The 15,186-nt window shown below is 40.0% G+C and overlaps 1 protein-coding gene across 1 annotated transcript in view; it reads left to right on the forward strand.

Moving 5' to 3' along the window:
* Positions 1–14,776, forward strand: part of LOC112653376 (uncharacterized) — a 100,360-nt gene extending 85,584 nt beyond the window's left edge. The window contains exons 8-12 of the mRNA XM_025437485.3: positions 160–317; positions 2,134–2,176; positions 4,004–4,190; positions 12,243–12,378; positions 14,362–14,776. Of these exons, the coding sequence (XP_025293270.1) occupies positions 160–317; positions 2,134–2,176; positions 4,004–4,190; positions 12,243–12,378; positions 14,362–14,461 (624 nt within the window). The 3' untranslated portion in view covers positions 14,462–14,776. The remainder of the gene's footprint in view (positions 1–159; positions 318–2,133; positions 2,177–4,003; positions 4,191–12,242; positions 12,379–14,361) is intronic.
* Positions 14,777–15,186: the final 410 nt, after the last annotated feature.

A 15,186-nucleotide genomic window follows, 5' to 3' on the forward strand; every position in this document is an offset into this window, starting at 1 on the left:
TTATTATATATATTTGTATTATATATGTATTTAAATATATATAAATAATATATATGTTTATATCAATTAAAAATAATTTAGTCTTCCTTCCCCGACTCCTTTTCTCCTTACCTGACTAATCACAATGCCCATGCTGAACCTCTTCCTTATTAATTTTAGGACGAAGGAAAATGCCCGCCTCTGGAAATAATAAAATTAGAAGGTGCAGAAGTTGGCATGGATAGCAGTTTGGGAAAACCATTTGTGTTTAACTGTGTGCCTCAGTCTGGAAATCGAGCTTTTTGCCTCTGTGCAACGTCGAACCAAGAAATGAAAAGGTAATTCATTAATCTCTGATCTTGCCAGCTTCACGTGGGGCAGAGGAATGCTTCTTCAATAGCAGCTTTATAGATTTGGGGGATTGGAAGTAGAGAAGGGAAAGGCAAATTCACAGCATAAGCCAATCAACTTTTTCTAAGGAATGGGAAATTCGGTTCTTCATTGTTCCCCTCCTCCACTTTTTCCTAACAGAATTGCTAAAGAACAGAAACATCTGCTCCTCTCATAACTCCACATCTTCTAAAAAAGCTTATTACCATCATAGTTCACATCTAGCTTCTCAAAGTTATCAAATTTATATATTTTAAGCTAATCAGATGGATAGTCCCAGGTATAAAACTAATGTAGTAGGGCTGCAACTTAGCACACCACGAGGAGACGAGCAAAATAAATAGTATTAATGTAGTTTTGTGGAGGAATGGATCTAGTTGACATTTTTAAGCATACAACTCAACTGGAGGGGGAGAAGTGTGCAGGCTTTCTAAGAAGGTGGCCTACAACCTCCGAGCAAGTAGGGGCTTAGATCATTATCCAGTGTATCACCCTAAGGGAATGGAGATCATCGGTCAATCCAGTGAGCCAGCTGAACATTTCAGGGTGAGGGCTGCTAATTCAGGGTGAAGGGAGGATGGAGTAAGGGAGACTGATGAAGAGATAAAGGTCCACAGTGTGTAGTGTCAATGGCACGTCTCTGTAAGAGAATTTGGACTCAGCTCCAATTTTAAATGGAGGGCCAGGTTGGAAACCTCTTAGGCGAACAAAATACTGTTCCTATTTGTGGAACATTGTTTGTTCAAATGCATGTTGCTTTAAAGGACAAATAGGGAAATATGATAACAGTAACTTGATTGTATTTCAATTCATGGAAAAAATATTTGTGGGCTAGCTGATGTGCCCAAGACACCGTTTTAAGTTCTCCACAGATGATTAGTATGATTAAGTGCCAATTCTTGCCTTCAAACAAGCTCTGAACCAAGAAGATAGGGCATTCAGTTGAACATTTGTAATGCAAAATAGAAACTAAGAAGTGCTAGAGGAGAAGACAAAATGGCGTGGGAATTGACCGTAGGGAATGAGGATCTCTCCAAGTGGGGACCAGGGAGGAGTTCTTAAAGAGTGTGGCATGAGATCAGACAGGCCTGCAAAAGAAGAAATGGAACCAAAGAAGGCAGAGGGAATAAGTCAAACTCTGGGGAAGAGAGCACGCAGGAGGGTTTCATTGAAAATTACAGGTTTTAAAAGAAAATGGGAAGAGATTGGCAAATGAGATGGGACAGATAGGCTGTAGGGGCTGAGGAGACAAGACTAAGGAAATTCAGTCCTCCAGTAGGGGTACGAAACGGTGTCCTGAAAGTGGCCACTGCGTCCAAGGAACACTTAGGGCTGGAGCTCAGGACAGTGACTGTCTGCCAGTCTTTCCATGTTGTAAAGGCCAGTGCCTTCCAGTTCATAACACCAGTTGTTACCAGCTCTGCTAGTGGTGATAAATTCACACACCTTGGTTTTAAAAAAAAAAAAAAAGAAAGAAAAAAGAATGGATGAATTTTCTCTTAGGCACTAATTGAACTATAGGCAAGGAGAAGGATAACAGTAATTAATTTTAAATATGCCTGGTTGGGGGTGGGATTTTGGCCTCTAGTAATACCAATCTTGCAAGAATGTGTTGCCTTTAACCATGATCTTCAAGCAGTGAGATGTATCTGAGCCTCAGGACGGTTCTGTCTGGAAGATGGGTTTCCAGAGAGAACAGCAAGCCCCTCCAAATGATTCTTATCCAGCCCCCACCGGAGAGCCTCACATCTTACTGTCTTGCAGGTGGCTTGAGGCAATGGACAAAGCAACCCATCCTGTCCGCCAGGTGAGGTATCCGTGGTATTCATCTCAGCTTTCATTCTGCTTTTCTCTCCCAAGGGGGAAAGGATCAAGTCAGATGTCATGCAGTTCACCCTAGGACTTCTCAGATCTCTAAAAGCTGGCAAAGAGGATTTTAAGCTAACAGGGTTTTCTATTCAGATTCTATGAGGGAACTTGCATTCCTGCTGTTCTTTTTATTTTCGTGAGTTTGCGTGACATTTCTCTCAGTGAACTCGCTGGGTAGTCACAAATTGGGGTGGGATTTCCGTTTCACATAGAGCAGTCCAGGAGGTTAAACCCCTGCTTCTGTTTTCTTTTCATTCCCTAAGTACAAGGTCTCAGGGACGTCTTGGGACAGTGCTGGTGGCTGAGCGGCCTCTTAGAAAATGAATGTCTTATGTTCAGAATTAGTGTTCATATCCTTGTTTAGGATGCATACTAGCCCACCTTCCGCAGCTCCTACCTGTGCAAAACTCCCAGACTTGACGCAATATACTTTTTAAGTTAGGCTTGACCTATAAAGTGATAGCTAACTTCATGAGATCAACAGGTCACTTTAGCCCCTAAGACATTTGATACCCCACTTTCCGAGCTTTCACTGGTGGGGGCGAGGGGCTGGGATTGCTTTAATACCCAATTATTTAATTTTTATGCTATGAACAGCATTTCTAGTAAGGTTACAGATTACCTTTAAATATGCTCATTTCCTTACAAAATGCCAGACAAGCAAAAAGGTATTTACAATCCATTATCTTCTCTCCCTATCTTCCGGCTCTTGTACATTCAGGAAAATCTGGATTGTTTGAGCTTACATGTACTGCCCTGTGTCCTATAACTGTCCTTTCTGAACAATCACTGGCATCATCATATGACAAACAGCAGGACTTGTGTTTCATTTTACCTGGAACACAATGCTCAATACACTCATCCATCTCTCCAATGCGTCATCCTAATGAGCCTGATATTTTTCAGAGGGATCTCTTCTGCTAATGCACTCAGAGCATCTATAGCAGAATGAAAAAGGAACACCCAAACTCCCAGCAGGCTTCCATTTCACAGCAAAGAATACAGTCAGCTCTGCATCCTGAAATCTTGTGCACCGCCTTGTTAAAACGAAAGAGCAAAAATGAAGCCAAATAAAGAAGCGAAACTGGCCAGCACTTGGCAGGGCATTATGATAAAGAGATAAAGCACTGTGTCCTCTGCCTCAGGTCAAGTTACGGGGGAAAGCCTGCCTCTCAGGCCCGTGGACCCACAGCTCCCACCGCCCTCCCCCGCCCGAAGATCTCAATTTATCATGACCTTCCACATCATTGACCATGAGAACCTAATACCAAGGCTGCCCTGGGGCATGTAACTTGGTCCTTTGTACAAAGGGGAATTCTAAAGTGAAGCAGGAGCCAAGGGCTGCTGTTAGACACAGTAGACATGCCAGGAACAGGGCTCAGGGGACAATCCGAATGGCCAGTGAAATAGCACATTGGGACCAGCATTTATAGACAGGGCGTAGACATAGTCTTTGCTGGGGTGCCCGTTTCCACATCCTTTCTACATACCACTGATACTCTTTTGCTTTCCTCGCACTAGAATAGAAACCAAAGAGAAAGGATGTCAAGGGGCATGGAAAGGAAGAAGTTCTCCATAGCCCCTGGATAAATTCAGGTTTTCTAGCGAGTTGCTCAAGTATTCGATTGCCTTAGCAACAGAATCACTTAGGGCAGTGCCTTCTCTGAAGTCAAATAGCCTTTGTGCTGGTATCATTGGCTCTGGGAGTCAGGGACCACCCGCACAGGGCGACCACTCAGATGATCCCTTTGTGCTACACCCACAGACCCATGTCTGGGAAGATGTCACTCTGCACAACAGTAGCCTTCCACCCCTGGCTATCAAGAACCCGGAGTGCCTGGGCCTTTTGCACCAATTGGACAGAAGCACAGATATGTGGGTCCAGCACTATTGCATTCTGAAGGACGGCTGCTTGTACCTCTATGCTAGCATTCGCTCCACCCAGGCTTCAGGTATGGACTCAACTTTCGCTTGAAATAATAGTCATTACAACAATAATAGTAGTGACAGCCTAGCTTTATGGACCTTTTACCAAGCCTTGTACTGTCTATATTACCTAAATTAGTTCATTTACTAATTACTACTAACTATTTAAGGATAACTCATTTGGTGAAAAAAATCCAACTGCAAATAAAATGCCAATAATCTCTTGTGTCAAAAATTATAGGAAGGCTACGGGTGCCTGGCCGGCTCAGTCGGTAGAGTGTGTGACTCTTGATCTTGGGGCTGTGAGTTCAAGCCCCATGTTGGGTATAGAGATACTTAAAAATGAAATCTTTAGGGATGCCTGGGTGCTAATTAATTAAAGATAATTAGTTCATTATCCAATGAAGAGATACTACTATTATTCCCCTTTTACACATAAGAAAATTAGCTGGGGAGTCTACTTAGCTTGACAAGATCACAAGTAGTCAACAATGAAGCTGAGATCTCAACACAGCCAAGCTAATTCCAGCTCCTGTAGTTTTCATCCCATGCTTTCATTGTCTCAAAAAACAAAAAATAAACTCCTTCATTCTTTTGGTCACTGATGACATTCAGAATCAGTGGCAATAGCTTTTTGGGGCAGTAACTCCCCCTTCAGTATTCCCAATGCTGGACAAGTGAGTAACAAAAATAACATTAACTGTCAATTTTTTTTCGGGCAAGTTACTTAACTGCCTAGAACTTACTTTCCTCATTTGTAAAATGGAAACACCTATATATTTCACAGGAGTGTTGGAAAGATTACATGAGGTAACTGCTATTAGGGGTTGCTCTATATATAAAGCCCTTCTATACAAAATGTATATATCTTATATATTGATTAAATTGTGTATTCTAAAAGCTGTATGTACAAAATGGGTATATAAGCAATATAATTTAATAAAACAAGTATGCCTGCTTTCAATAAGAGAGATTATTTTTCTTGTAATTTTTAAAAGATTTTTAAAAACTATTTTATTTATTTATTTATTCATGAGAGATACACAAAGAGAGAAAGAGAGGCAGAGATATGGGCAGAAGGAGAAGCAGGTTCCCTTCAGGGAGCCTAATGTGGGACTCGATCCCAGGACTCCCGGATCACAACCTGAGCCAAAGGCAGATGCTCAACTGCTGAGCCACCCAGGTATCCCTAAAGATTTCATTTTTAAGTATCTCTATACCCAACGTGGGGCTTGAACTCACAGCCCCAAGATCAAGAGTCACACACTCTACCAACTGAGCCGGACAAGCACCCCTAGCCTTCCTATAATTTTAGACAAAAGAGATTATTGGCATTTTATTTGCAGTTGGATTTTTTTTCACCAAATGAATTATCCTTAAATAGTTAGTAGTAGTAAACATCCTGGAATCTCAGTCACTTAATAATTTTTTTAACATTAATGCTTATTTTTATTTAAGCTAGACAGCCATGCCAAGTTGGAAGTATCTGGTGACCATTTCAGCCTCCTTGGAAAGTACGAAAGAAGTACAAGGCGAACATCACACTATGTTCCATTTCCCTTCATTCAGGATGAGCGATACAGTGATTCTCTTTCACTTACTCACCTTTCCATTTGAGAGCATCACAACATAACCCGAAATATTATTCAACTATTCAGAGGGACCCAGCATCTCTAAGCACTTCCCGAACAGGCTGTTTCTATTCAATACCAAATCCATAGTTTTAAGTACCTAATACCAGGATGAGAATGAAGGTAAACAAAACAAACCTCCAAAGCAGTCATGGACTGGGATTTTTGTTATAAAATATCATTGCAAGGGTGCCTGGGTGGCATAGTTGGTTGAGGGTCTAGCTCTTGGTTTCGGTTTAGGTTGTGATCTCAGGGTGCTGGGATTGAGCCCTGAGTTGGGCTCTGTGCTCAGGAAAAGAGTCTGCTTAAGATTCTCTCCCACCCTCTTAGTCCCCCCGCCATGTGCAAGGTCTCCCTCTCTTTCTCGCTCTAAAATCAATCAATTAGCTAGCTAATTAATTAATTAAAATAATCACTGCAAAAGTCTGAATCATTTTAATGACTGAATCAACGAAGCTCATTTTTAAGAGATTGTTTCCAGAGATAGAGAGGAAATGTTTAGGATGGAATGCTCAGCTCACTCCAAACTGAAATACCAGACCCCTAGGGCCCAGAGGCCTCCGCGTTTAAAACAGTAATGACAGCCCTAGGTGGCTTCCCTGATTCTGAAAAGTCAGAGGCCCTACTTTGGAAAGTCCTAGTTGGAGAGCTAGAAAATGGCTACTAATAAATGGCCTAAAAATAAGAACAGCAAAAGCAGAGTTACCATTTAGTCAGTATAGTTTTTGTACTGATCCCTCTGTTAAGTGTTTTTTCTTATCATTTCATTTAATTTCAATAACCCTCCTATGAGATAGGTTACTATCACACCTACCACTAGGGAAACTGATGCTTGGCAAGGTTATATCATTTGTTCACATTCCCCTGGCTAATAATACATGATAAAGATAGAATTTGAACCCAGGTAGCCTAAGTTATACCAACAAAAAGAAAAAGAAAAAGATAGGGAAGAAAAAATGGACATCTTCTTTATATTCAGCTCTAATCATTTCACACATCTTTCCAGAACCTTCCAAGGTTCTTTGTTACCTCCAGAGCACTCGAGAGTTTTATATTGTGTCCCAAAATCCTTCTCTCTGGTTTTCTTTTCCAATCCTTGTGTTAGAGCACCTTGCATTCTAACCAAACATGGTCATGTTCTATTTCCTTAACACACATGTTCTATTTCCTTAACACATCTTCTTTTTTCTGAAACACATCTTTGCTTGTGCTAGTTCCTCCTCCTGGAACCATTCTATACCTACCAATTCCTCAACACTAGTTGGCCGGATTCCACTGCCCTTCAAATGCTTATTCGGTCACCAGCCATCTCTGCTATGGTGTTAAGCAACCCCATATGGTCCCCGACAAAGCATCCCCCCTCTCTGAACTTCCACACTTACCCATCTTGTGACACTTATTGCCCTCTACCTTGTGCATTACCTCTAGATGGCCGTCTTATCTCTTCTAAGGGACCATATGCTTCAAAGATGACTCTATATTTATGTGTTTTTAATGAATGAACAATCAAATTACTGCAAATGGCCATCATTCCCATGAAGTGTGAGTAGTTTGTCTTCCCCTCACTTCATAGAGAAAGGTTAGAAGATTAGAAAGCCAATTCAAAGGCAAAACCAGAACTCAGGCCATCAAATGTCTAGCCCTTTGGCTATCTCACGCCCTTTCTAGCCCTAAGAAGTCATCTAATTTCTATCTATTTTTAAATTCCTTCCTTGAAAATATATCATTTTGTGACTAATAAAAATATTTAATCCAAATCCATTCATTCTTACCCAGCTGTACATCTTAAATATCCCTATGTCCACAGGCCCTCCATTTCTAGCTTCAATTATCTTAAATATGGATTAAAAGAACATTTTCTTACTGAAATTCCAAAAGAATATGTTATATCTAGGCCATGTTCTAAAATAGAGGCCTGTGATTTGAGTTTTACATGGTTTTACTCTTTTTCAAATAAAAAATACAATTTGCCTGAGCATGCACCTTCTTCCAGAAAATGCACTTTCCTGCCACCTCCTTCTCACTGTCATTCTGACAGCTGCTGGGTCCGGATGGAAGCTCTCGGAGGGTTAACCAGCAGCTCGCCCTTCTTTAGCATGAAGGGGCTGGGCAGGAGCTCTTCTGGAGTGCTTTACCCTTCCCCAGACTGGAATTTTGAGCTGAGGTCTACATTCTTTTTTGGAAGAGTCTTTTCCAGTCTTGTACATTTTCACATGCATCGTGACCTGAGGCTCATAGCCAATGATATGGCACCAGGAAACCCAAGCTAGCATGGAGGCATATCCAAATCTCCGGTGGGAAGTTCCCAAAATAGAAATGCCTCTCTCCACTGTCCATTAAGAATCACTGCCCTGGGGAGCCACATGGTCTGTTTGGGTTTTTGTTTTTTTTTTTGGTGGGGGGCGGGGGGGTGGTTAGAGAACTGGATCAACTGCTCAGGTGGGTTGGAGGGAGATAGTTAGCATGTATCACTGAATGCTTCCTATGTGTCCGGGACTTAGATAAGCATTTTATGTTCATTATCTAAAGCCAATATTTGCAAACCACCACTGTTATTGCCCCATTATATGAGAGAAACGAAGGCTTAGAGAAGTTAACTAACATGCTGATGTGCCCACCCCCTGCTGTTAAGTGACAAAATATGAACAAATGTCATCCAAATCCTATGCCCAAACTCTTAGCCATACTGCTACAGAGAGCACTCTCTGCCAGAAACAAGTCTCAAACAAGTAGTCTCTGGAATTTGGCACATTGACTGCCATAGTCACGATCCGTGTAGTCCAGCTATTTATCACAACAACCAGGAGTTGTGAGGACAGGCAGTAGAGAAATTTACCGAGAATGGCTGAACCCATGCTGTGCCATGAACAGGCACTAAAATAAATCAATTAATCAATAAAAAATAAAATACTCAGCTTCATGTAATCATTTCTATATGCAAGGAATTAGAAAAATTATATTCATAAAAATTATACAAAGTCCTAATACTTATTTTCAGTTCTTCTGGATGGATGCTAAATGAATGACCTTTGCGCTGGTCTGATCTATTAATTCCTCCTCTCCTTGTACTGTCCAAGTTCTGCTTAGCTCTTGCATATCTCACCCTTGTTTGGTTCCTTGTTCTCCAGCACTGTGAAGCAGGCGTTGGTTGCTATTTATAGCATTAATCATCAAACTACACGTTTTTACCCCATTACTGAGTCATGCAGTCAACGTAGCAGGTTGCGACGAGTACTTAAAAACACAATAGAATAGAATTTAATTGAATAGAAAATATCATGGTACATCACAGTGTTTCACAAAACTTTTGGGCCAACTGTATGAAAACATGGAGAGCTCTGTATTTATTAACATCTTTGGATCACAGCCAAAAAGGTTGGAAAATATTCAGGTACAAAAACACTGTCTCTTTTACATACGGTACCTTAGGGTATTTAAAAAAGGTTCTTTCCTTTCAATTATCCTTGTCCTCCGCCTACCAGATTAGTTGCTATGTATGTTATTAAGACTCAGGCTTCTATGACCATCACTTCTCAGACACATGACCCCACCCCACCCCCCAACCACAGCATCTCAGTTGCCTTACTGTTTTATTTCCATTTCATTTTATATTGATTTTATTCCAGTGATTTCTCTTCTTGATGAGAGATCCAGGAGACCTCCTATGCTATTTCTCACTTCTAGACGTATCTGTAGTATTTGGGACATGACCTACTGGCTCTAACAGTCACCTGAGGTAGTGAGGCAATCCTGGGAGCCACAAAGAGAAGGCTGGGAAAGATAACAGTGAGATGAGGGGAAAGTACATATGGCTCTAATTTCCTGTGAAAACCACATTAGATACGAATCTCACATCTTACTTCCAGCTAGATAAGTAGGCCTCTAATGTGTATTGTCAGGGTTGAACAAATAGCACCAGTCAGCTCCCTGAAGTCCGTGCTTACTGTCAAGGAAAGTGCTCATACCCTAACGATATGCATTACTGGCTTGCCTGGGCCGGCTAATATTAAAAAGCCACAGTGTGAATATTCCAGAAACCCTTTAGCCAAATGCCTCTTCATAGCCCTCAAGCCCCATGTCATTCACCATGTACTTGATGATTCTTTTCCCTTCTCTCTCTCTCTTCAGCAAAAGCTGAAAGTAACAAATCGTGACTGTTAACTATTGTTCTTGAATAAATCACATCAAGGTCTGTGTGTGCTCCTCAGACATATTTTACATTATTGCAACAAATGGAACACTTAATGCTTGCAAGGTTCTTGTGAGAAATTTCTGTTCAAATGTTGTGCCAGCTTGCTATTTACTGCTGCTACTTAATCCAGAGAGACTGGCCCAGTGAGGTCACCTCAAATGAGGTAATGGGGTTGCAATTGGATGTCTTTACTGCCAATCATTTCTACCCTGTAACTGGTTAGAAAAGGGGTTAGGAACTTTCCTGTTTGTGGCGCACATCTTTTTGGACAAAACTTTCTATCTGTTCTCAAAGAGGGTAGGGATGGGAGAGGATATTCATGTCTGCTCAGACACATGAGAAAGGGAAATCTCACAAGTAGAAAGAAGTCAGAAACCAGTGCAGTAATAGAAAAACTTTGTACTACTATTGGGAGAAGAGATTTAAGACAGCAAACCTATCCGTGGATATGTCTTCAGGTGGCCCTTAGTCCTGAAACATCTAGCACATTGCTTATTCCACTTCTAGTATATACCTCAAAACATAGACCTGTGCAAAAATTGTACACAAATATTCATAACATTATTCATAATAGCTTAAAAAATGAAGAAAATTCAAATGTCCTAATGAGTAGATAATGAGTAGATAAATGTACTAATGAGTAGATAAAATGTGGTATGCCCACACAATGGAATATCTCTTGTCGATAAAAAGGAATGAGGAATTGATAATATGACCTAGCATGGATGAACCTGGAAAACATCATACTAAATAAAAGAAGCCAGTCACAAAGACAATATATCGTATGATTCCATGTATATTGAGCACCCCAGGAAAAGCAAATCCATAGAGACAGAAAGGAGGTTAGGTCGCCTGGTGTTCGGATGGGCCAGCAAACGGGGAGTGACTGATAAATGGACACAGACTTTCTTTTTGAAGTGAAGAAAATGTACTCAAATTAGATTTGGGTGATGGTCACACAACTCCATAAACTAAAAATCATTGCTTGCACACTGCAAATGTGTGAATTTTATGGTGTGTCCATTAGCACAAAGACAGCACTCACTCTTGGATTAGGGTAAACACCATTTTACTGGGGCCTACCAAAGGGGGGAAAAATCTAACCATTTCTAAAATGAATGCTTTCCTAGAAGTTGGCTTTGAAATGGGCTCTTTTTAAATGAAAAAAGTTTTTAGTTTAGCATTGCATCTAAACCCCCTCTATAAAATAAACACATTTTCAAGTCCAAACACCATTCTTTAAAAAAAAAAACAAACTATGGCTTCTGGACGGTGTGCAATGGCACCAAATATAACTAAAAGGAAAATGAAAGGAGTCGTATGTAAAGGGACTCAATTTTCCCTTCCCAGTCCCTTACTGGCATAGGATAATTGTCAGGGAGAGCAGCGACCCAAGTTGGATTTTGGTATTTTGTTAGTATAGGGCACTGAAGTGGATCCTGGGGCGGGGAGTGGGGGATTAGAATAAGAGTTAGCAAGAACAAGGAAGAGATTCAAGCATCTAATCATCGATAGGAGATTCGGTTATACCTCAGAGCATCGACACTACAAGACACAAAAGGTTTTGCTTTTTCAGCATCTTCCTCCAGACTGATATGCTCTCCCTACCCCCCAAATAATGGAAACAAAATTCAGGCCAAACAACATATATCCACTAACATGGATTCAAAAGACGACGGTGAAGAAATTATCTTCTAAAACCAGTCATTCATTCTCATTTGAATTCAAGTTGGCTCCCTCATATCACCCTGTGGGTTCATATTTTAAATGTGCTTTGCATATGCACAAAGAAGGTGAGAATCTGAGTTGGTTTTAGAAACTGCTGGCAATCTCATTATTCAGGAAGGGTGTCTTAATGGTTTTGTCCAAGCAAATATTACTTAATTTTCTTCTAGTGTGATAGTGCAGGTGTCACTCTTTGATACCAAGAAATTTATTTCAAAATGTGTCCTCCAGGCAAAGTAGATGGTTTAGACCCACAGTAACCCAAAGGCAAATACTAAACATGCAGTGAGAAGATCACAAAAATGGAAATGGGGAAATCCTACCTCATTACCAGCCTTGCCATTAATCATTAGTGGAGGCCCTTCAATTACAGACTCTCCTGAGTCTCAGTTTTTTCATCTGCAAAATGAGACACCTGGATTAGAAGTTCCTGCAGACACAAAATTTTCTTGGTGCTTTTTCAGATTCCTTTTCTCCATCTTACTCTTTCCCTATTCTTCTCATTTGCTTTTTCCTTTCACCCTCTGTAGGTGGCCTGTATTTACAAGGATATAGGGTGAACGAGCAGACCCTAAGCTCCAAGCAGTCAGTAATTGAACTCAAACCTCCATCTGAAGAGTTCAAGACTTTCTATTTCTGTGCAGAAAATAAGACCGAAAACCAACGGTAGGTCGAGGCCTGCATATTTCTTTTTCTTCATCTGCCCTGACAAGAGTCCTGTTAGCAAAAGTCTTGACTTTCCAACTTCAACTTGCATCTTCAGTTAACTCTCTCCCTTTTTTTTGCATCATCTCCATAGTTAATATTCCTCAGGATTTTTTAAATTTAATGCATAGAAGAGTCATCTTCTATGACTCTTCCAGAAGTACTTTTTTTAAGAGGAAAAGGATTCTACCATTCTTCCCAAGATGGTGGCTTAGACTTCAACACAAAAAAAAATCTACTAACAGTTATCTGTAAATATTTCAAATTATTAATTCAGATTTGCTGCTTTACCTCCTTTTACATAACTTTATTGATATGCTCATTGGAATTTGGTCAGTTGTTTGTTTTTTTTATAAGCCACTGAAGGATATAGAACTCACCTATATAATTCAATATGTTCACTATCCAGCGTGGCATGTACAAATGGGCGCTTGGGTTCATGACGGCTTGAGGGAACAAAGGGCGGTATGGTCAACAGAGACAAAACTATGAGGCAGAGGAAGTATTCTCTCAGACTCAAAGGATCCTCCTCCATCTAATTTCAATCCCCAAGACATCCAGTGTCCTCCATCTCCCATTCCTATCCTCACCTGCTTGTAGACCATCCCTCACCTCAACCCAATTGGGAGACGCTTTCTCCCAATTGGGTTAAAAAGATCAATAAAGAAATTCAGTCATTTATTAAAACAGGGGACATGGTAAAATCTTCAGGAGTATTTACCAGAACCAAATACCTTGCTTTAACTCAAAGAAATAAAACTCTAAAAGTAGAATTTCAGGACTTCCAGCAAGTAACCATTTAGGGAAGGGAAGAGTCTCCCCAGGCCTTCTCCCATTATGTAAACCCTGTCTGCTCCACTCATTCCTAAGGATAGGCTGGAGTGGGAGGTTAATGAATATAGAATTGCTAGATATTTTGCCAAGATCTCTTTCCCTGGGCTGGTGCTACACAATCTGGGTGGCGGACTAAGATGGTTCCTTTGAAGGTAAGGTTCCAGTTGTCATATTAGAAAAAGGGTCAATGAAATGAACTCCTGTCTGATAAAATCAACTAGCTTCTCTATGGGTGGAGACCAAATAGTTGAATTTCACTGTCAAATCCATATGTGGACATTATCAATAGGAAACAATACTGAGTCACTAGAGAACTGTTTCAAAGCATAAGAGCAGTTTCACAAAGTGTGGTTTGTGGAATTTTGCCTTCACAAGATGCCCTACTCCCCAAAAATAGTTATGTAAGCTTAAGAAATGATACAAATCACATTCCCCTCTCAGAGAATCACAAAGCACATTGACTTATTCATGTTCCTGACACACTGTGCTGGAAAGAATCCTAGTTACGTCTCTAGAACTCCTACAACCATAGTGTATCTGACCCAAACCATTCTTTAAAAAATAAATAAAAAATAAATAAATAAATAAATAAATAAATAAATACTATTAAAATACCCTGAGAATAAATTATATATGGTACATTTTATAAAACATCATCCAATAAAATGAAAAGAAGGGAGTGGAAACGGGGGGAGCTAACCTGCAGAGTGTGCTATGAGTACAAATGCAAAAAGGAATATTTTTCCCTCGTGGCAATATTTGATGGCTATACATTTGACCAACTGAACTTGAAATTTAAATAGAAACAATTATAAAAGCCCCATAGCTCCAGTGATCACTATTTACAGACATCGCACCTTCTTCTGATCCTATTTACAACATCAGCATAGTTTTATTTCTTTGCTACCTCTGTATAGTCCACATTCGGTGTTTTACCATTTTGTTCAGTCCAAACCAAAGAATCAGGGTTTACTATATTAATTTCAAATTAAATAACCCAGAGAAACAATTAGGAAATAAATGTGAACGATTTTTTTTTAACATTTCACCTTCCTACCGTTCAACCATTTTTTTTTTTTAATGACCTGTCCTGCACTGTTATTTCTACAGCTGGATTACAGCTCTGAAAATGTCTATCAAAAAGTGGCTTCCTTTGCATCAGGCTATTCAAGACTTCATGAATCGACCTCTAGAAGAGACTAGAATGTGAAAGAAACCCTAATCTTAAGAGAAAGGACCCACAAAATCATCACCAACCAATATGGGAAGAAACAAAAATATGATTTCATTATATAGCATTCAACTGAGCATTTCTCAGATACACTAAAACTTTGTGGTAAGATTATACTTTTGTTTTTGAACCAAAGCACGGAAATCTAACCTGACAATCTATAACAATATTGTTAATACCCCCACATTTTTGCCCATCAGGCTGTAAGTGTTAGCATCAAAATATAGTATGTCCCTTACCCCTGTCTTTTGAAAGCATAAATACAATAAAAGTTGATTTATTTTCTCTTTTGTATTCTTTGCTAAATGCTCCACTCTGTCCATTGACTGTAGGCTTCCTAGAATGCCTACAAGCCATGATGTGGAAAGCTGATATTTGGAAAAATTAAGATCACAGAAATGAAATGGCTCAAATGGTGAGTAAACAATTCAGCTAAACAAGGTCCTCTCTGTTAGGTTATCTCACAATGGACTGGCCCAAGTGCCTCCAGGACTTCCCAGATGACAGAAAATAATAACAATTATTGTTATAAAATAAAGAAAGAATTAGGCTAAATTCAGGGGAGAAAACTCAAAGGCATGCATCATCTTACTATCTGAATTATTACCTGAATATCGATCGGTCACACTGCAAGGGGAAAACACAAAATGAATCAAGAATGTCCTACTCTTAATCCTGGAAGTAACATTCAGAGAGATTCAAAG

This window comes from Canis lupus, chromosome 3, assembly GCF_003254725.2.
Source record: "Canis lupus dingo isolate Sandy chromosome 3, ASM325472v2, whole genome shotgun sequence".
Taxonomy (NCBI): Eukaryota; Metazoa; Chordata; class Mammalia; order Carnivora; family Canidae; genus Canis; species Canis lupus.